The sequence below is a fragment of the Phascolarctos cinereus genome, unplaced genomic scaffold (genome assembly GCF_003287225.1).
Source record: "Phascolarctos cinereus isolate Bilbo 61053 unplaced genomic scaffold, phaCin_HiC Scaffold_5;HRSCAF=322, whole genome shotgun sequence".
Taxonomy (NCBI): Eukaryota; Metazoa; Chordata; class Mammalia; order Diprotodontia; family Phascolarctidae; genus Phascolarctos; species Phascolarctos cinereus.
The window spans coordinates 132,874,786-132,898,773 of record NW_027555958.1 but is presented as its reverse complement, the minus strand read 5'-3'; the positions used below and the strand labels follow the sequence as shown (position 1 = coordinate 132,898,773).

At 34.6% G+C, this 23,988-nt stretch overlaps 1 protein-coding gene across 1 annotated transcript in view; it reads left to right on the top strand.

Annotated features, from left to right (window-relative positions):
• The window catches only part of RNF217 (ring finger protein 217), a 151,898-nt gene extending 128,320 nt beyond the window's left edge, over positions 1-23,578 (top strand). The window contains 2 exon segments of the mRNA XM_020986975.2: positions 10,973-11,044; positions 12,695-23,578. Of these exon segments, the coding sequence (XP_020842634.1) occupies positions 10,973-11,044; positions 12,695-12,768 (146 nt within the window). The 3' untranslated portion in view covers positions 12,769-23,578.
• Positions 23,579-23,988: the final 410 nt, after the last annotated feature.

Genomic DNA, 23,988 nt, shown 5'->3' with positions numbered 1-23,988 from the left:
AGCCAGGGCAGCGAGATGGTGCAGCAGAAAGAGAATTGGCCATGAAGTCAGGAGGACTTGAGTTCAGATTTGGCCTCGGATACTTACTAGCTGCATGACCCTGGGAAAGTTACTTAACCCCAATTGCCTCCTCCCACCCCAAAAAAAAAATCAACCAAAGCAAAACATGCAGTTTAACAATAATTATTCCCAGGGGCAGCTAGGTGGTGCAGTGGATAGAGCACCGGCCCTGGATTCAGGAGGACCTGAGTTCAACTGCGGCCTCAGACACATAACACTTACTAGCTGTGTGACCTTGGGCAAGTCACTTGACCCCATTGCCTAACAAACTAAGCAAAACAATAATTATTCCCTATTTATTTCATGTATATTAGTTTTGTCTCCCTGCATAAGAGGTAAGTCCCTCGAGTCTAGGACCTTTTTCTTTCTTGACATATTTTAAACTGCATTTAACCTATTTATTTTTTAGTCTACAAAGGGTGCACTTAATAGCTTAGTCTGGTGTATAGAATAGAGAGATAATAATAAGGAGCTCTGGATTTCTCCTCCTAATCTTTATCGCTGTCATGTCATTAAACTTTCAAAAATGGACAGTGTAATGTTGTACTTATCCTCTATTACCTGGAGGTAGAGTCAGTGCTTGTACTTGAGGACAGTAAAAGAAATGGTGCCAGTCAGGGTAAAGAAGGGTTAATAGATTGTACATTGTGCTTTAAGAACCAATCCTTAACACCAGAATTACAAAGCCTCCTTTGGTATCTGAAAACTAAGGAGAAAAAAGTGAATCTGTTATGTTAGCTAGTCACATACACATAATGTTAAGCTGCTTTCTTTTTGTTGTTGCTCAGTCCTTTCAGTTGTGTCAACTTTTCACAACCCTATTTGGGGTTTTCTTGACAGAGGTACTGGAGTGGTTTGTCATTTCCTTATACAACTCATTTTACAGATGAAGAAACTGAGGCAAATAGGGTTAAGTGACTTTCCCAGGGTCACACAGCTAATAAGTATCTGAGGCAGGTTGAACTCATGAAGACAAGTCTTCATGACTCCAGCACTCTATCTACTGTGCCACCTAGCTGCTATATAGATGTATATACAAATATGCATATAGGTATATGTGTAGATATACTGTAACTGTGTGTATTTGAAAGTGATAGTATATAAATACATATAGGGATGGAGACTGGACCTGTGATTTTATGTATACATATACATATTTGCATATTTTTATGTATATGCCTACATAGACATATATGTGTCTATGTCTTGAAGTACTATAACTGTATTTGAAATGCATGCATTTTTCCTCCCCTTAAGTTGGTTTGTGTAAGTATTCTTATTCTTTAGGTCTGCAACTCAGGAAAGTTCTATTGTTCAATAAACTTTACAAAAGAGTAACAGCTACTGTGTATTGATGACTACACATTTCTTCCCTAATTGGTACTCTCCTTTTTCCTGGTTTTACTACACCTTGTCTTTCAAAGCAGTTTTGTTTCCAATAAGGAATAGTAGGTGCCTTGTCCAGAGTAGAAGCTCAATCAATGCTTGTTGAACTGAAATAAAAAATTGTTGGATAAAAAGGTAATACAGAAAATGTGATTTGAAGAGCCAATCTTGGGATTAGGACAAATTGGTACCCAGTAAAGTTTCTTTTCTAATTTATTGAATATCTATGATTCAGCACTGCAGTAGGAAAAGAGACTATGAGGTGTAATTATAAAACAGTGAAGCTGGTATTTTCATCAATAAGTATTTTTAAGTGTCTGCTATGTGCCAGACACTATGCTAGGCACTCAAGATTTGGAACTATGCCCAAAGGGCTATAAAACTGTGCCATGCCCTTTGATCCATCAATATCACTTCTAGATCTGTATGCTAAAGAGAGTAAAGAAGAGAAAAGGACTTATTGGTACAAAAATATTTATAGCAGTTCTTTGTGGTGGCAAAGAATTGGAAATCAAGGGGATGTCCATCAACTGGGGAATGGCTGACAAGTTGTAGTATATGATTGTGATGGAATACTACTTGCTATAAGAAATGATGAGCAGGATGGTTTCAGAAAAACCTAAAAAAAACCCTATATAAACTGATACCAAGTGAAGTTAGAAGAACCAGGAGAACATTATACACACTGGCAGCAATTACTGTATGATTATCAACTGTGAAAGACTTAGCTACTCTAATCCAGATAATCATCCAAGACAATTCCAAAGGACGCATAGTGAAAAATGGTATCTACCTCCAGAAAGAAAATTATTGAACTCTGAATGCATATTGAAGCATACTATTTTTTGATGAGGCAATCAGGGTTAAATGACTTGCCTAGGGTCACACAGCTAGTAAGTGACAAGTGTGGGAGGCCAGATTTGAATTCAGGTTCTCCTGACTCCAGGGCCAGAGCTCTATCCACTGAGCCAGCTAGCTGCCCCTGAAGCATACTTTTAAAAAATTTTCTTTATGTTTATTGTATTGTTTATGTTTTCTTTTGCAACATGGCAAATATGGAAATATGTTTTGCATGCCTTCTCAAGGAGGAAAGAGATACAAAAGGGAGGAGAGAATTTAGAACTCAAAATTTTAAAAAATGATTGTTAAAATTTTTACATGTAATTGAGAAATATTTAATGAAATAAATAAAACATAATTAAAAAAATAAATCAATACAAACACCAAAGAAATACCCACTGTAACATACCCAATAAGTGATCATCTAGCTTTTGCTTAAAGACCTCCAAGGAAGAGGAACTCATTGCTTCTTGAGGCAGCCCATGCCACTTGCAGATAGCTCTAATTGTTAGTAAATTTTTCCTGACATCAGACCTAAATTTGCCTATTTGCAACTTCAACTCATCATTCCTGGTTCTGCCTTCTGACCAGACAGAACAAATCTAATCTCTTCTCCACATGGTAGCCTTCGATAATTAAAAGACAGCTATCATGTCTTCCTTGAGTCTTCTCATCTCCTGGCTAAATATATTCAGTTCCTTCAAATAGTCTTGTTCTTTTCATGTTCTCAAATTGTGTGATTAGTGACTTGACCTCAAAGATTGTTCCCCAAAATCAAATCAACCCTCAAAGGATAAAAGCTATTCTGAAGATTGTGCTGCAGGCTCTGAGAACAATTTCAAAAGTGTTCTTTGAGCAATAACAGTATCATTGGAATAAGTATATAGGCCCCAAGCACTTCATTTCCCACTAGAGCTTTCGAATGTGACTTCCTAAATGCTAGTCAGAAACAGCTAGTCCATTGTCACTTGGGAAGAAAAGGTAGTAAAAGCACTGTAAAGGTTGGCATAAATAGGTAAAACTTCACTTGGCGCACCCTGGTGATTAAAGAATGCTGTGACCAATAAAAGAGTCAAGATGGGAATCAATGTGAAGTCTCTTGGTGGAAAGAAAAGAGAAGCAGGAAGAGGTGAGAAATAATTCATATTTGAATTAAGCTTAAAATTTGCAGCTGTGGACAGCTTCTTTTTTGCACAAAGGCTTTAGAAAGAATCTGCCAGTTGCCAGTCAGAAGTAGCTAATTCAATGTCATATAACAAGACAGGAAGCCATCTATAAATAGATGAAGCCTTGCTATGAAGATCCTCATGACTAAGCCCTCAGAACAGAACAGGTGTGGCAAATACACAGTTGCTACAGCAACTTGCCACAGGAGTTGGCCACAACTAAAGGACAAAGGATGAAGGATTGCTTCTAGAAAATATGGAATGCAGAGAGAATTTTTTAATGTTATATTCTAAATTTAACAAACTCAAGTAAATATAACTTCCATGTACAAATAAGAACAGAAAAGGATTTTACATGAAACTGAATTCCCAATATGAACAGCTTATGTTTTTAACTATATATTACTCTTAGCAAGTTAGTTCTAAAGCTTTCTAGCCTGTCTGTGAACCGACAAGCAACACAAGTTTTGCAATGATTTGCAGAGAGCACCTTATATTTCCTTATATTTTTGTGACCAGTAATAGCTGTATATAAAAATTCATTTTGGCATAAGCATAACATCGGAAAGAATGCACTCTGTCATGGGTAGACATTTGGACTATTGTGCCAAGTTTTGGTGTCACATTTTAGAAAGGAGATTTATAACCTGTATAACATCCTGAACATGCCAAAGTGGAGAAAGCTTTCATGACATATGAAAAATAAATGAATATTTGTCCTGGAGAAGTAAACATGTGGGGAGGTCATGATGCTGCATGCAAATCTCTGAAAGGTTATCACAAGGAAGAGAGATTGAACTGCTTTTGCTCGGGCCCCTGAGAGCAAAACTAGAAACAATAGCTAAAAGTCAAAATGAGGTAAATTTAGGTTGGTAAAGAAAAACTTCTTAATAATTAGAGCTGCTCAAACTGCCTGGGAAGTTCATAAGTTTCCCACTCACTGGGGGTCTTCAAACAAAGACTGGATGACCACTCATCAGATATGTTGTAGAGGCTATTCTTGTTCAGATATTTGTTGGACTAGAAGACCACTGATCTCCCTTCCAACTCTGAGATTCTGTGATATCCTTTTAAAATTTTATGTTAGTGGAAGACTTCCCTGTCCATTCACATTGCTCTCTTAGATATCTCTTTTTTTCCTCATAAACTTATTTATCTTTATGTCTTCAGAATTTCATTCTTGAGAGCTTACCAACCCTTCTAAGCTAACTTGACTGTAAAATTTTAGTCCAAGGGAATCCTGGCTGTCCTTTCCCTGAACCTTTCAAATCTGCTCTCCAAAAACCTAGAGCATTTCAGACTATGTCCATCTTTCTTCTCTTGTATTACGTATTCTTTGATAAAGGAGTCCCTTCCCCCAAAGTTCCCATCATTTCTTTTCCTAGCTGTTTCCTCTAGAATCATTTACAAACTTCTCAGTGTGTCCTTTAAAACCCTCCACAGCCCGGCTCCAGCCAACCGTTCTAGTTTTATTTCTTATTATCTTCTGCTCTTCCCTGTGCTCTATATTCCAGCCAACCTTTACTGCTAGGTATTTCCTGAGCTTGATATCCTATCTGTCATCAATCAATGCCTGAAATGTTTCTTGTTCATTTTTTTTCCACCACTGAATCCCTAACTTCCTTTGAGTGCTACCTCTGATGTAAAGCCTTTCCTGATCCCACTATTGTTAATGTTCTCTCTCCTCAAATTACCCTTTTTTATTTGTGTACATGTCAGATCCCACGAGTCCAATGTAAGCTCTTTGAGGGGAAGGGCTTTTTTGTTTTGCTTCTGTATACACAATGCCTACTTCCATACATACTTCATACACAGAGCCTTGCCATATAGTAAACACTCATTAAATGATTGAATTAAACTGAGATACTGTAGATGTCCCCATTATAATAAACCTGACAAGTGGTTATTCAGCCTTATCTTGAAGACCTCCATGAGGGAAACCTACTGCCTACTGAGGAAGACTATTATATTTCTGGATATCTCTAATTTTTACAAAGTTTCCCCCCCCCAAAATTTACTTTTATAGTCTCTATCCATTTTACTAGTTCTGCTTTCCAGGGCCAAGTGGAATATATCCAGTCCCTCATCCACCGACAGCCCTTTAAGTATTGACAGCCTTTTAAGTATATGAAAATACTTATTATTTCTTCCCATCTCTGCCTGAGGTTAAATATTCCCACCTTCTCCAATTGATCCTCATTATGTCATGGACTTAAAGTCCTTCATCATTTTAGTTATCCTTCTGTGGCTCTTCTCTTAAATTGAATAAACCAGAACCAGGCATAGTGTTCCCAGTGTGACCTAACAGGATAAAGTACAGCAAAATAATTATCTCCCTAGTTCTAGACAGTGTTGTTCTTTTAATACATCCTAAGTTTACATTAGCTTTTGGGCTGCCATATAACATTGCTGATGCATATTAAGCTTGCAGTGAACTCAGATCTCTGGATTTTTTTTTGAGAAGAACCACTGTTTAACCATTTCCTCTATATTTTGATTGTGAAATTGATTTTTTAAATCCAAGGGCAAAACTTAACATCTATCCCATTTTAAGTAGTCAAAACAAACATGGTCACACAGTGGAGGAATGAATTCCCCAAAGCCAGCTGGGCAAAGTCTTCCCAAGTCTTATCCATAGGGTAGAATTTCAATACAAATAGTAGTTCACTATTGTTTATTCCCCACACCCAAACTTAAAAGTACAAAAATTAGTGTTACATCAGAAAATCTGGTAGTCAAACCTTTCTTCCTATTAAGTATTTCACAGGGTTAATCTTTGTGCACATATTTAAAATTTCAAATTTTTTTCAATGGTTTTTAGCAGTTCATAATTTCATACCTATTTCATTAGGACAACTCTTTACATAATTTATGATAATGTGGTTCATTTTTTTCTTTGATCCAGGAAACAAAACACTAATAATGATAATAATAGATAATATTTATTTGGGCCTTTAACATTTGCAAAGCATTTATACATATTTTCATTTGATTCTCAAAAAATCCTGTAGTATAGATGCTATTACTATTAATATTATATATCATTTTACAAATGAGGAAAATGAGACTAAAAGGGATTAACAAGTGACTTCTCCAGGGGCATACAGAGTAAATGTCTGAGGCAGGACCCAAACCCAGATCTTCTGACTTCAAGTCCATTTATTCACAATGGCATTTTGCCTTCCCATTTCAGATGAAGTTTATGGGGAAGACTGATGCTTTGAATACTGTCATTATATAATCAATAGGCTCTTTTGTGAGCTGTCTAGATTTTTCCTGAATATTCAGCAGCCAGTATTTAACTTTCTCTATCAAATATGTGCTTGCTCTGTCCATGGTGCTAAGGATACATGGTGCTAAACAACATAGTTCTTGTTCTTGGGGACCTTATAGCATAAAGAGGACAAGTGCACAAATCACTGTGATACACCGAGGAGTGACATAAGTACAATGGGAGGTCCAAGAAAAGTGTTATAAGAAATCTAGGAAAGGAAAGATGACTTTTACTTCCAGAGGTTAGAGTCAAGGAAGGCTTCCTAAAAAATGTAGCATTCTTCTTGCTTTAGTACATTATCTGGTATATAGTAGGTCCTTAATGCTTATTGGCTTTGCTGAGAGAATTCATACTGCAAAGGAGAGGAGAAAGAATTTAGCAGCAAGAGCAGATGAGAAACGGGGCAGCTAGGTGGCACAGTGGAGCTTTGGCCTTGGAGTCAGGAGGACCTGAGTTCAAATCCAGCCTTAGACACTTGACACTTACTAGCTGTGTGACCCTAGGCAAGTCACTTAACCCTGATTGCCCCACCCAAAAACAAGAGCAGATGAGAAACCAATAAAATACATAAACCTTTGGTTAATTTGATTTAAAAAAAACCAAATTACCAGTATCAAAAATGAAAAGTATAAAATCACCACCAATGAAGAGGAAATTAATATAAAAAGAGCTATTTTGCCCAACTGTACATCAGTAAATCTGACAATCTAAGTGAAATGGATGAATATTTATAAAAATATAAATTGCCCAGATTAACAGAAGAGAAATAAAATACTTAAATAACCTCATTTCAGAAAGAGAAATCGAACAAGCCATCAATGAACTCCCTAAGAAAAAAATCTCCAGGGACAAATGGATTTACAAGTGAATTCTATCAAATATTTAAAGAACAATTAATTCCAAAACTATTTGGAAAAATAGGTGAAGGAGTCCTACCGAATTCTTTTTATGACACAAATACAGTGCTGATACCTAAACCAGGAAGAACCAAAACAGAGAAAGAAAATTATAGACTAATTTCCCTAATGAATAAGATGCAAAAATTTTAAACAAAATATTAGCAAAGAGATATAGAAATTTATGATGAGAATAATACACTATGGCCAGGTGGGATTTATACCAGGAATGCAGGACTGGTTCAACATTAGAAAAACTATCAGCATAGTGGAGCCTATCAATAACAAAATTAACAGAAATCATATGATTAGCTCAATAGGTGCAGAAAAAGCTTTCTACAACACCCACTCCTATGAAAAACATTACAGAGCATAGGAATAAATGGAGTTTTCCTTAAAGTGACGTAGCATCTATCTAAACCCATCAGCAAGCATTACATGTAATAGAGATAAGCTAGAAGCACTTCCAATAAGATCGGGGTGAAACAAGAATGTCCATTATCACCACTGTTATTCAATATTGTATCAGAAATGTTAGCTTTAGTAACAAGAGAAGAAAAAAATGGAAGGAATTAGAATAGGCAATGAAGAAACAAAGCTAACACTCTTTGTAGATGATATGATGGTATACTTAGAGAATCCTAGAGAATCAACTAAAAACCTACTTGAAATAATTAACAACTTTAGTAAAGTTGTAGGATATAAAATAAACCTACAGAAATCATCAGAATTTCTATATATTACTAACAAGGCCCAGTGGCAAGAGATAGGAGAAATTCCATTTAAAGTAACTGTAGACAATATAGAATATTTGGGAACCTACCTGCCAAGACAAACCCAGGAACTATATGAACACAATTACAAAACACTTTTCACACAAATACAGTCAGATCTAAATAATTGGAAAAATATCAGTTGTTCATGGGTAGGCCAAGCTAATATAGTAAAAATGACAATTCTACTTAAATTAATTTACTTATTCAATGCTATACCAATCAAACTACCAAAAAATATTTTATGGAGCTGGAAAAAATAATAACAAAGTTCATCTGGAAGAACGGGAGGTCCAGAATATCAAGGGAATTAATGAAAAGAAAAGCAAGAAATGAAGCTGTTTTATAAAGTAGCAATCCTCAAAACTGCTTGGCATTGGCTAAGAAATAGAGTAGTGGGTCAATGAAATATGTTAGATATACAAGACACAGTAGTCAATGACTATAGTAATCTACTGTTTGATAAACCCAAAGACTGTAGCTTCTGTGATAAGGGCTCACTGACAAAAACTGCTGGGAAAATTGGAAAATAGTATGGCAGAAACTAGGCATAGACCAACATCTTATACCGTATTCCAAGATAAGGTCAAAATGGGTACACAATTTAGACATAAAAGGTGACACCACAAGCAAATTAGAAGGGCAAGAAATAGTTTACCTGTCAGATCTATGGAGAATGGAAAATGTATGACCAAACGAGATAGAGAACATTATAAAATGCAAAATGGATAATTTTGATGGCATTAAATTAAAAAGTTTGTGCACAAAGCCAATGTAACCAAGATTAGAAGGTAAGCAGAAAGCTGGGAAACAATTTTTGCAGCCAGTGTTTCTGATAAAGGCCTCATTTCTAAAATAAATAGAGAACTGAGTCAAATTTATAAGAATAGAAGTCATTCTCCAATTGATAAATGGTCAAAGGATATGAACAGGCAATTTTTGGATGAAGAAATTAAAACTATCTATAGTCATGACAGAACAGGAATGTGAGAAGTGTTGGAGAAGATGTGGGAAAATTGGAACACTAATGCATTGTTGGTGGAGTTATGAACTAATCCAACCATTCCAGAGAGCAATTTGGAACTATGTTCAAAGGGCTATAAAACTGTGCATACCCTTTGATTCAGCAATATCACTACTAGGTCTGTTTCCCAAAGAGATCATCAAAAAGGGAAAAGGACCCACATGTACAAAAATATTTATGGCAGCTCTTTTTATGGTAGCAAAGAATTGGGAAGTGAGGGGATACCCATCAATTGGAACATGGCTGAACAAGTTGTGATATAGATGTAATAGAATACTACTGTTCTATACTAAAGGATGAGTAGGTGGATTTCAGAAAAACCTGGAAAGACTTAAATGAATTGATGCTGAGTTAAATGAGCAAAACCAGGAGAACATTATCCACAGTAACAGCAACATTGTGCGATGACCAACTTTGATAGACTAAGTTCTTCTCAGCAATGCCATGATCTAAAAGAACTATGGAGTCTGAATGCAGATCAAAACATACTATTTTCTCTTTTTTGCTTTCTTTTTCTTTCTCATGGTTTTTCCCTTTTGTTCTGATTCTTCTTTGAAAACATGACTAATGTGGAAATATGCTTAATATGATTGTAAATGTATAGTCTATATCAGATTGCGTGTCTTGCGAGGCGGAAGGGGAGCGAGGGAAAAAATTTAGAACTCAATCTTATAAAAGTGAATGTTGAAAACTAAAAATAAATAAAATCCTAAGAAAAGAGCAGATGAGAAGATAAATACAAGTATTTATAAACCTCTCTGGATCATCCAACATGTTGATAGGTGAAAGTCTTATACTGGAGCTAATCATGTGGTTGTAGTGAATATTCATTCTTCTATTCATTCAATCACATAATACAGTTTAGCATGCTAGATTTGTAGTCTGAGGCACTGAGCCACATCTACTTCTCAGGCAAGCCACAACCTACCTGGCCTTCAGTTTCCTTGTCTGTAAAATGAAGGCATTGCTCTATCTGACCCTTAAGGCCCCTTCTGAGTCTAAATCTATGATCCTATGATGTCTGAGGTTCCTTTCAGCTCTAAATCTGTATTCTGTACGCATATATTCTTTCACTACTCATTTCAAATTTTCTGTCTCTTCTGCTATGGTCTGTTGGTATAAGAGGCCTCTAAGGGAGAAAGTGAGTATAAATTCGCTTTTAATCTTTTGCCAGCTTAAAAATAAAGTTGAGTTGGTATAACTGTAAAAGTTAAACATAGGAAGACACTAATCTTAAAACAAAGTAGGTTTTTAGTAATTTTGTTCTGTTTTTGGTGTTTTATCTACAACAGAATCATGTTTACAAAGTTTTGTGAATGTGTGTGCTGTGAAGTTGTTGGGCTAAAAGAAGCATTATAACTGTTGCTAAATGGAAGTGACAACCTGATTTTTTTAACAAAGCTTTTAAAAGCTTTTTTGTTTTTAAAAAAGCTTTAAATATTTTCATCTGCACATCTGTTATATTTAATGCTGAAGGTATTAAAAGTTGAAAGATACTTTGAAAAGAACTGTATAAATGTACAGTTATTTTTTATGATGACTTTTTTTTTCAGCTGGAAAATTAATCATTGCACCTCTGATCCTGGTTTTAGGATTGGCACTTGGGGCCATAGCCGTTGTAATAGGTAAGGCTAATTTTCTTTCCTCGGTTCTATGTTTCTGAGATGGGAACCCTTTCAGAATGATGAAAACATGAGAACAAGATAGACCAACAGGAATCACTTATTATGCCTTTCTGTTAACTATTTAAAAGAACTGACTTTGTTAAAGTAGTAGAAAAATTAATTCCTTAGGAAAATAGTCATCCCATGATTATTAAGAGCAGTAGTCATAAAGTACCAGCTCTGACACAAGTTTTGTGTCCTCCTGCAAAAGGCACTTTATCTCTCCAGATCTCTGTTTCCCCATCTATTATATTCAGATGAACTTACCTATATTAACCAAATGACATTGTTCTTTTGAGGAAAGTGCTCTGTATAGTTTTAAAACACCATATGAATGTAAGCTCTTGTTAATTATAATTATTAAGTTCAGACTTAGAAGAAGTGTAGTATAGTGGATAGAAAGCTTGTCTGAAAGGGCAGAAAGTTCTGAGTTCAAGTGCTGACTTTATGACCCTGGTCAAGTCACTTAACCTCTCAATAACTCCAAACAACTCTCTGAAACTACAAATTGCAGAGAAGTTGCTCATCTGTATTAGTAGAAGTTCCTTACTGGGAGCTGTCTATACCAATGAAATTATAGGTTTGAGTTTTTAAATGGTGGGGATAGCATGCTTTAGTACTTAAAAAAAAAAACAACTTGCAATTTCATTATAAGTTGCATGTTGTGACCCTGTCATGCTTTAGTAGATAGTCTTCATGAGTTGCTGTATTCAAAATATATCATGATTTTCTGGCAAGCCTTATGGAGATGGGCATTTCTGTACCTGGCTAAGCAAGTCTCAAGATAAGAGATACAGACTGTTCCTGGACTTGTATTTAAAGCCACGATAAGCCCAGTCGGTGCTTGCCTCCCCTGAAATAGTCTTGGAGAACTAGGGCCATATCCACATCGTCATGAGGCATCAGAGTAAGACTTTAGTGTAGGCAGTAGATTTCATTTAACAAATAATTCACTATCAAATTTTCTCTCTTTTTTATAACTATAGGCTTAACAGTATGAGAAATTTATTTTTTGACTGGCATCAAAGAAATAAGATTATAGTCCTCTGTAGACATTTATTTCAGCTGAAAGTGACCCATGTAAAAATAGTATTTAACATGAAAATAGTCACAGTGAGAAGTAACACATGAAATCTAGCAGTATTATTGTGGATTTATTTGAAAAAAACAAAATTCATTGAAATATTTGGCCATGGAAATTTATTTCTAATAAGCTATTGAAGTCTTACCTTATCATATATCTGAACAGTCAAATATTTTCATTTGGCTAAAGTAAGAAATCATCACAGCAGAATTATTCAAAGGAAGATGGCTGGTATAAAGTCAGCTGTCCATATGGTCTAAGAAAATGAATGGTATGGGATATGAAATAGCATTCCACCTTCCCTAAAGCCACATCCTTGGAAAACAGGCATAGGCTTGAACAACTTGTGGGTGGAGTCTTTGATCCTCTTACAAATTAGGAGGGATTCTCAATGACTTTGTTGAATAATTTTTGAATAACATCTAAAGGATGATAGCTTTTGTATAGTTCGTAAATCACAAAAAAATATAAACTTCATGGTATAAAGTGTATCTTTATCTAATACATATTGCATGGTTTTTTTTCAGGTTTATTTGTATTTCCCATCTATTGCCTTTGTAAAAAGCAAAGAAAAAGATCACGGACAGGTATGCCCTGGTAGAAAGCAAACTTTTTCATCTGCACTGATCTGAGCCCTGTCAAGGGTTATACAAAATGGTGCAACGAAGAACGTGGGCATCCATATACAAGACGCCATCCTGAAAACTGAGAGGGACTTCTTGCCATCTCCTCTCCTCTTGGTTCACTGCTGCAGGCCAGAATGCCTCCTTGCTATGGTGCACTCCAAAAATGGTAGCCTACCCCTTTTCCTCTTTCTTATTGCTGCTTTAAAAAAAAAATTAAGGAGTTGCTCTCCAGATTACTTTCATAGACTTCTATATTTAAACTAAAACCCTTCCTGTTGTCCTATTAAGAAAGCATTTTTGTTAAAGATGCAGCTTATCTGTTTAGGATTTTTATGAGAGATAGTTGAAGGTAGTTTAATTTGTCTTTGTGTCCTGAACACTGAACCTCTTGCTCATCTTTTGGGGTGTGCTCTGAATAACTCACATCCTTTGTCTACCATTAAGCAAAGTCAAATTTCAGAAGACAGAGGCTCATCATATCCACTTATTTCTTCCTATGGACCAAGCAGTGTAATTCAGCCATTTGGCAGGAGTTGCAGTTGCCAAAAATCTCAGTGCCTAAAAGGGAACTAATGAAAACAAATCAATGAGAAGAAGCATGTGGCATAGTGAAATCCTTGTGTAGGTGTGTAAGTAAACCTGTATTAGAGGTGGCCCCAATAACCCCGTAGTTGTCTAGTCATATGATACTACATTATTCTTCCATATTTTCATAGGGCTGTTTCAGATTGGGCTTAGGTCCTCTGCTGTCTCAGGATACATAATGGTCAATGTGGAAGATACCCAAGAAATACTGTTAAAAAAAAAAAAGACAGTGCTACTTAGTAAAGTATCAAATTTTGTGTACCATCAGAATTGATAAAATGGTCTCAGAAGCTGAGTCCTGGGAAAAATGCTCCTTATTTTCCTACTGGTGCATCTTTTATTGTGCATAGAACAATATGAATTTCCATGAAAATGCACGAGAATTTCATTAGTCAATCCAAAGAAAGATTTTATTTGAAATGAAAACTGTTTAACATCCTTTATAGAATCAGAAAATTTTTAAATTGTGGTCATAAAGAATTTGAAAATGTCATAAAAAACTCTGTATTATTTCCTTTACTTAATTTTTTATCTTGGACTTTTCACAGAAACAAGCTTTGTTTTCAGATGTAAGTCTCATGCCTGCTGTTCAAGTTTTGTTACTGTTAGTGATATTATGAAAGGGGTTCACTAAAAACAAGGTTCCTATGATCATGGTTATGTACTTTTTAAACAAAAACCAAAACCTTAAATCTGCTGCTGTAGAAGAAAATGGAGAAAATAAATGAAGGAAAATGTTTCTGGAAGTTTTTCAGATCCCCAGTTTCTTCAAGAATAAGGAGACAAATAGATTACTATTTGCCAGTCCTTGTTTTAATCATAAAAGTTCGCCAGCAGAGTGAACAAAATGGAGCCCAAGAAGCTCAAATTCTTCATAACTGCCTCCACAACTTTAAAACATAGCTGTATACCATGGATATAATATTTCATTGATCAGCATTCATTTTTTTTGAAACACTTGAAATCCATACTGCTCTTTGTTGGACTCCAGATAATGGGAAAAGTGTCATTTTTGGTTGAACTGACATATGTGATAGGGGAGTTTACTAGCGTTCATCTTGAGATAGTTTGCTTTCATTCTTTCTCATTTAATGCATCGTACAGGCATAATAGAACTCCTGAAGTAATCTTTCATTTCATAGTAAAGACATGCTATCCCTTAATGGTTCTAGAAAGACATCTTTTGAAAGAATAACTTCATACAAGAAAAGTAGTACTATTGTTTCAAATAGTACCAGGGTTTCCAGATAAAACCCATGTATTTATATGTCTTAAACTTGTATCTTTGCAATGCATATTTTCCTGACTTGGGCCTTTGTTTTTATAATTTATGTATATAAGCATTCGCCCTCAATCTTGTATGTGTGCATATGTGAATGTGCATATATATGTTATACATATATATGTTTATGTAAAATCTTTTTATGGTTGCATATAAATTGTATGCACACATATATTGACTAGTTGAATAGTATATGTCTGGTCCTAGATAATCTATTTTCTTAGGTCCATCATATCTGTTGTCTATGGCTTACTCAGGGATTTGTATTCCTTCCTTTAAATAACTTATCTTTTGGGGGGTATTTTATATTATTTAGAAAACTTTCCAACTTCTGGATGATAGAGTTGGTGTCTGATATGAAGTCAGTAAAGGCTTTTAGTACTTTGAATTGTTTCAGCATTTGGTTGCACAGGTTTTCCATTATTCTATTTTATTGATTTTTTTAAAAAAATGTAATTTATACATTTGTCATAGCAGATCGTTGGTATACCTACCCTTTTCCTTCAATAGCTTGAAGTAATAATTTCTGAAGTTCTGGTAGTAGTATAATGAAGATCTTAAGAAAAGAGAATAGAATGAAAATAATTTTTTTTTATTTTAGTGCCATCATTGAGGGTAAAACCCTATCTGTAACTTGTGTGTGAATTTTAATTTTTCAAAAAATCCACTGTTAGAAAAATTTTAGTAGCATGTTTACAAAGTATCTTTTGTAGTTTTTTAGTGTAATCAAGTAGAGGAAAGTAATTTGGCTTCTACCTTGTATTTAGTTGTGGCATTTTATTTCATATCTTTATTTAATATTTTGCATTTGCAAAGAAATTAAATAATCATTGTAAGTTCTGCATAGCATGTGCTTTTCTATCATTGTCCTCTAAAGAAACTGAAAAGACTTAGTCTAGAAGAAGGTTATCATTATGTTTTTGTTTTAAGGACAGGGTGCTTATTTCCCATCTTCGTTTCATCTACTCATTTATTCAAATTGGATACCTTGCCAAAATAAGGAGCTAGAAGATAATTTTCATCTTTTCCACTCAAAACAAAATATATGATTTGATGCCAATAGTTTGACAAGAGAAGAATATAGTTGTCAGATTGCCTCATTGCTTTAATCTCTTTAAATAATGAAAATTTAGATATAAAAATTACTCTCTAGAGCTATTTGAAAATAGTTTTCACATTTTTCCAACATACTACCATTTTCATATTTACTGCCCCACTGTGTTGTTCATTCTTGCTATAATTGAAGGTCTTTTAAAATGTTAGCAGATTAATGATATTGTTATTGCCATGAAAATCCACACTAATTCAAGAAGTATCAAAATGGAGTATGGAATACTCCATACTTGGAAGGTCTTAGGATATGTTGATTTTCTTTCCAGTACATCAAGTGATGATGTGACATTTATTTTACCCCAAAGCCCACCAAGGTTCCTTGTGATTAAAGTTAAGAAGGGAAAATCTGTATATTTTGATGTCCTAGCACAGGCATTGTTTATTTCCTGTGGCTTAGATTTCTTGATAGGAGGTGTTGTATCCTGACACTTGGACAAAAAGGATACAATCCAAGATACCAAGGGTTACAACCTTCTATCTGATTGTATTTTTCTCCCTGAGGTATCAAGATTCAGTGGTGCCCGTGAAACTGTATCTGCTATCTCCCAGCCCTTCCTTCTTGAATGGGTGGCCTTATTGCTCTCCTGAATCCTTCACTTTATAATATCATTGACTTTCTTTCTCCTGACCTTCTATCTCTCTGTTCCTTCTGGTTACTCCCTGCTTTCCTTTCTCCTTGACCTCCATAACATAGATATACAACTCTTAGTGATGAAATAATGAAAAAAAAATATTTCTGACATATTATGCAAAGGAAACCAGTGTTCTTTTCTCGCCTTCTCTAAATGTGTTGAGAGCTAAATTAGAGTACTTCTGTCAAACTGATAAAAACTACTTGTATATTACATAGAATGTTTTTAATTCTTGATTTTATTGCTGCTTGTTATATTTGTATTTATATTTTTAATGGTTAAAAAGACATGGATAACACTGTATTTAAAATGTTTTCCTTGTTACTGAATCCCACAAGAACTTTCATACCAAAGCCATAATAATATTTTAAATTCCAAAACAAAATGAATATATGCCTTAAAATTCAAGTTGTCATATTGTAACCTATGTTTAGCCCTATTTTTCTTCAGAGAGTGAGAGGTGATTCATTTTTGTCACTGAATTCTATACCATTGGTAGTGACTTTCTTTTATTTTTCCAGCTTTATTATTTTTCTTAAGACCATAATATAAATATAGCCTTAAAGTTAGCAAATGCACTTTAAAAGTCCTCTGTGCCATTTGAGTAATTATATTATGAAGTTGAGGTTTATAAAGCTATGCAAAATTGTACTGTTTTACAAATACATGTTTATCAGCTATTCAATATACATATTTTGTTTTCTTAAGAGTATGTAAAAGATTTTGCAAATATGTTTCACCCTTCATTTCTACTTCTAAACAAAATTTAAAGCTGTAAAACAGGTGAATAAACACACAATGGTCTATGTCACCTGAACTAAAAGAAAGTTTTAGGATGAAAATGATTGAAAGATTAAGCTTATAAAAAACTTAATTCTGGCAGTTTGTAGCAGAAGTTCCAACACAGCATAATTTTAATATATTCATTAACATGCCTAGTACATGATGGATGCCTAAGAAATATTCATAATAACCTTGTTGGAGCATTTATTTGAAAACCTTTGGTGCCCATTACAATCTCATTGTAAGAAAGCTCTCCAACAGGGCCCTTTATTAAAGAATACACTAACTGGATTTCCTCTGAGTAACTGAAAAGTTATAACCACCACCAACCAATTCAAGCATGTTGAATTTTCAATTTGGTTTATTCGTTATGGTTTCTTATTATTATTTACAATAATAATTTTCTGAGTATACAAACCAATAGTCCCTATTTCATCTCAAAATAGAAAAAAGCAAAGAGGTTGGGAGACCACGTCTTTCCTCAAGTTGATTTCATATTGGAGATAGTAAATGGAAAACATTGAAGCATACAATTAATTTGAAGCAGGTCTGACATTTTTGCCTATTTAATGATCTGTGATAATACTTTTTTGATGCAACCTATGAATGTAAAATTTAAATTTTTTTAATTTAAAAGTTAGAAAACAAAAGACCATTCCTTCTCTCCCTTAATATTAGCTTTAGAAGCTAAACTAACATACATGTTAAAACTAACTGTCCTATTTGGTTGTCATGGTTCTGTGAATATAATTGGTCCATCCAAGTCAACATCATTTTATCTATAGCCATGTTATAGTGTAGTTTTGAGAAGAAGTATGGCACAATGGATAGTTTCACATCCTGCCTCTGACATATACTGTGACCCTAAACAAATCACTAGTTTCTTAGTGCCCCAGGGAACTCTCTTAAGATTTTAAACATTCATTATAGTTGCTAGTCTACTTCAGTAGTAGGAATTTTCCAACTCCTGGGGACTCCCATGCCAATGAAATCACAGGTCCAAACAAAGAAGTATAATTGGGTTTTAACATAGTCCTAATGTTTAAGCAGGGCACGTTTTAATTGTATGTGTTGTTACTGACATAAAGTTCAAATTGGAATGCCATTTGCCTTGTTGATCACTGAAAAGAAATGCTGCCAACAGCATTTGCAAGACTTCCTTTTAAACTGTAGTCATCATGTTTTTCTGAGGACCATGTGCTATACTTCAGATGCAATAAACAGTGGAAAGCATAAGGCAATATGATTACATTTGGTCTTTCAAGGAATATTCTCATGTAACAAGGTTATTTTGCATAGCATGGCAGTAAAATTTATGCATGCAAGGCAAGTGTAAATGATGAAGGAAAAAGATATCTTTTCTCTTGTACCCCTGATCCTATCCCATTTATTTTCTGATCATGTGTCATTTTTTTCTTTAACATCAAATGACTTTCCTCCCCCAACTCTGTGGGGCAATTTCAGCACATTGCAGTTTTTCTCATAGAAATCCTTACTTATTGTAGTCCTTTGGGGTAGTCGCTATCCCTTCCTATTGTATTCAAATGTAAGAAGAATTCTTTCTTATCTTTATAATTGCTGCTAAATGTAGAAAAATTAAATTCAGATACAAAAATTGCTTTGTGGTTGAATTGTAACTGCACTGGAAATAAGCATAACTTATAACTAGGCCTTACTTTACTTGGAAAGAAGAAAAACAGTAAATTAAGAGTGTATGCTAGCTGTGTGACCCTGGGCAAGTCACTTAACCCCAATTGCCTAAAAATAAAAATAAATTTTAAAAAAAAGAGTGAATGAAAGAATTTTCCTTCTTATTGGTGCAAATGGCAATATTAAGAAATGCTCACCATTTCCTAGAAAGAAGTTAACTAAATTGATTTTAAAGCAGTAGTCTGACAAAGGACATGAAAGTAAAGACCATCTCTGATCTATCTATATCCCTTCTACACAATGGAAAAGGCCAGTGGTCACATAAAATCCTCTTCCTTCTCCTCTGCCTTTACTTGGGGTCTCCCTTCCCCCAAGCAAATAGGAGAAGCTCTGAAATTACATTCTGTTCTGTAATGAGCCAGGAAAGAAAAAAAAACCTTGGTCAAGAGCAATAGATAGTATCAGTAGAAAGTGAAGCAGGTGGCTCAATCTCTAAAGCATGAAAAAGAAAAAGAATTTAGGGACAGGGAGCCAGGCAGTACTAAGAAAGAAGTGGCTTTGAGGGTTAGCCTGAATATTTCTTTATCCTTGCAGGAAGCTCTGGACCCTTACTCTCCAAATAATTAAAGCTTTCATTCCTGTTTCCCAGTCTCCAACTTGCAGGAGTTTCAGCAACTGCTCCAAACTCAGAGAATCACCCATAGTGACTTGTTCTGGTGTGAGAATCCTGCAAGGAAATGTTCTTTTGTCCCAAATTCTGAGTTTATTTCGCCATAGAAATACTGTTTACATATGGTGGTCAGAATCTGCATTACTATTATTAGTACAACATGACATATTTCAGGCACATTATGGATTAAATAGACTTTAGTGGGCTGACCCAGGAACCTAATTATTATGTTTAAAGTTTCTACGGAAAAATGAGTTTGGATTTTCAAATGATTAACAAATGAGCTTTTAGAAAACAAGCCATATTATAAGATTGGTGCTGTTCTAACTTTTCTAAAATTAATGTACTTTCATTAATTTGAGGGTATTTTTAAAAACCAACATAATACTTATAAATTAATTGGCTATTTTTTGTCATTTGGGCAGAGCGTGGCCTTGGGCAGCTCCAAATTCTGTCATCTTCCATCTAAACTGATACTAAGAAAGAATATGATGTAGTGGGGCTCTAAACAAGACATCAGATGACTCCTGCTGTAGTCTCAGCCCCAACCTGTATGTTATTAGGCAATCCCTTTGCCTGTTTGAACCTCCATTTCCTCATCTACAAATTGAGGGTAATAATACTTGTCTTGCTGATTGCCCCAGAATTACTGTAACGAACCATTATCTCACTTGATTTGAAAGCACTCCAAAAACTTAAAACGCTATTTAATTGTAAAGGATGATTTTTAATGGAGAAACTGATAAACATGCAGTAGCCAAATGGAATAAGGTTACAGACAAGTTTTTCTACCTAAGGATTCTACAGAATTTTGGGGGGCCATAATATAGATAGTATAGCTCATTTCTGTATGAGATCCAACTTGATCCACATGTGCAACACTGAATTAAGGGTGCCATGCCATTAAATAATTTCTATTAGATCATGTAGACTATAGCCAATTATCCCTTCTCCAATAGTAGTCACTTTATCAGTTGCAAATGCCTTGATTTCCTCTTTTGTATAAATGTATAGATAAATGTTATCCTTAGACAAATAAGTGAAAAGGATTTTTATCATGTATCTAGCTCCTAAAACAGTAGCACCAGTTAAGCCCAAACTTCAAGATGGATTGTGGTTTGGAAGGGGAAAAGGGATACTTTGTTTAAGATATATGCTTATCAGTCTGATAATGCCCTTATTTACCTGAAATTTAGAACCAAGAAGTGCTAAAACAGTGACATCAAGCTGACCTGGATTGCCTTTTCACAGCTGTTGAGTTAGAAAAAAGCATACCAATTTGTCAAACATTCCTACTGCATTCACCCCATGGGCTAAGTGGCCTATTGGTACCAAGAGCCTTCCAACACCATCCCTTTTATTTGCCCTCTTGGGGTGTGCAGAAGGAGATTAGAAAAGGGTCTAAACTTGGTATGATCTCTTTAGTAGTTTAAAAATAATTACACTGTAGTCACTCAGGAATCTTAGCACTTTTCCTATCACTTTCTTTTAGTCAACCTCTATTGGAGCACCAAGATTTCTACTGACTGTCATTTAAGAGATACTCCTGACCTGAAGCAATTATTATGTCTTCAGTCATAGTTTATTTTCCATATACAGGGCAAGAAGCCAAGGAATGTGAAAATTGAGATGAAAGAGCTCCTTAGTGTATGTCTTCTTCCACTCAGACAGCATAAGAAAAAATAGCCCTTATCATACACATACAGACACATACATATGTACACAGATATTTCTAATGCTTTTAAAATAAAGTTATATATTGCCACTCCTCAGTTTCTTAATTTTGCCATTTGACCATCTCAGTCCTACAGTGTGGTAGCTGAGAGTATTAAGTCCTGCCATGATGAACAATAAGACCTTATAGATATTGCCTATGGCATTAGAGCTAGCTTAAACAAGATGTGTGTTCTCCCTTTCATTCTCCTTTAACATTCTGCCACGAAGTTTCAAAAAACCATCTCTGAAGATGCAGGACAGTTGAGAGATATCAGATAACCTTCATTTACTTCACAAATACAAAGGACAGCGGTATAGTAAGAATTGTTAGTAAGTTATAATACATTATGTATTGGGGGGTATTTTAAAGTAACTGCTCTAAGAAATAAAAACACAGATAAATCACGAAAAAAATAAATCCTAGCCACCTACCAAACCTATCCTTCCTCCTACCCCACCTCAGAATTTCAAAATATTTGGTCTGTGTTTAAACAAAGTAGCTGATTAAGATATGATCATAAATTGGCAGCACGGGGGCATAGTGGCTAGAATGCTAGACTTGAGCTCTAAATAATGAAGCTTAAAATCCTACCCCTGACACTTACCTTCTCAGTACTCCAGGCTAAGCCACAGAGGAGCTGCAGATAGACAAGTTTCCTATACTAATGAAATTACAGGTCTGAACCAGAAAAAAAAAAGTGGGAGAACAAGGGGAAGGGAAGGACTATGAAACTATTCAATTCCATTGAAAACAGATAGATGAAATTGATTTTAATCTGTCCACATCTTAACATTTTTCACATAAACATATAAATGAACTTTGGTAATATAAATTATTGCTTCTAGTGAAATTGCCAATTCTAAGAAATAATTATTTCATCTCTTTCACAGACTTTGCCATTACTTACAGTCTGTAGTGAAAGTTATAACAAGAGAAAACTGTTAAATCTAAAATAATGTTTTAGTTATTAGCTTTTGGCTAGTGGTCAGCAGTTCCGTAAAACGTTTCACTAAGTTGAATAGAATTTATTCCCTAATATTTGTATCTGTTTTGCAATCAGAATAATATAACAATTTGTGGTATTTGGGGTTCAATATCAGAATGCACCTTGAGAATTGATATTCTTCTTTTCTTTGCTTACTCATACAAAAGACAGTTAGCTTTGTGATTTCTTAGTCTTTCATACATTTTATCAGATGGCATCAGATTTTCAGTAATTCACTATACTACAAAAACCATACACCAGCTACAACTGAAATAAAATGCAATCTATAAACATCATTTGAAAATGTTTGAAAGAGAATTGGAGAAGTGGAAGAAAACTTTGTCTTTTGTTTTTATGAAAATGTTGGAAAATAAGGAATTTACATTGCTATGGAGCTGGGTTTTGTCCGAAGCCATTTTTTTTACTCTCACATTATTGTAATATTTCAAATTCTTAGTGTTGCATGTTGTTTTAATGAATAAAGTTTTCAGGACATTAAATAAGGTATGTATCATTGTAGTGCTTGTGCAGTGTTTAATAAAAGGAAGAAAGAAATTGGTAATTAAGTGCTTGGAAAATGGGTTTATGCTCATTTCCCATTAACACTAAAGTCTCCTCCCTTCAACCTTCAACTTTTGGTGCTTTGTGTAACTAGATTTAACATTTTTAAATCCTTTACTGGTGCCTTATTGTTTCATTAAGTTGGACTTATTTCTGCTCCGAAAAGTCTCATGAAAATTCAGGAACTTTGTCAGAGTTGTCTTTGCTTCCCTCTTAAAAACACCAAGGGGACTACATATTTTTCATGTGATAAAGACATGCTATTTCAGTGAATATATCCAATTTGATTATCATAGATAAATAATTGGATATTTTATCTAAATGTTGGTACCTGTTTTTAAGTAGTTGGTTGTGTGAAGGGGAAAAAAAAAGGTATGATATTGAATACCTAAAGTTTAAACTGGTAAAATTGTAATTTCTGTCAAATCCACTAAGATTATAAGCCTTCAAAGCTGATCCCAAAATGCACTGTTTATTTAAAGTATATAGTACTTCCAAAGAAATTTATCTTCCTATCATCACTTGAGCAGTTAAAATAGCTCTCAGCCTTTATCAATCATGCTATTTATTTATGAGTAGAACAGAATCACTACTTGTAACAAAGCATTCAAAAAACTGTAACCTCTGTAACATTTCCAGAATAGATTTTTCTCTAGGTCACGTTTGGCAATATCTTACCCACAATATACCTTTCAAACAAAATCTGTAGAATGATGGTGTGAGGTATTCACTTGATACTTTTTTCTTAACTTCTAGATCTGCATCTCACTGATTTGTCCATCTTCTTGGGTGATTCTGTCAGTACCTTTTGTTTTAGGTGACCCACACAAACTGCCCTTTCTCTTGTATTTTCTATAATCTGTCGTATGGCATTTAGTTTGTCCTGATGAATGTATCATTAAAGCTAAAATAAATCATGTCCTCAGAAAAGATATTGACAGGTTGTTTATGCACTTGTACAAATATCTGAAGAAAAAAAAATTACTCCTGCCAATAACTGTCCTGCTGGCCAGGACCTTAAAATTAATAGGTTTTTTTTTAACACTCAATTTTTAAAAATCTTTTACCTACTATTCAGTTTTACATTTATGTATTGTGTTGCATGAGTGAATGTACTACTCATTTTAGTAAATTTAATTTCATTTACTGCTGGCAGTTAGAATAATACCAGTGTCAAATCACAGTGACAAATTCTAGGTGAAAGAGCATTCTCAAGT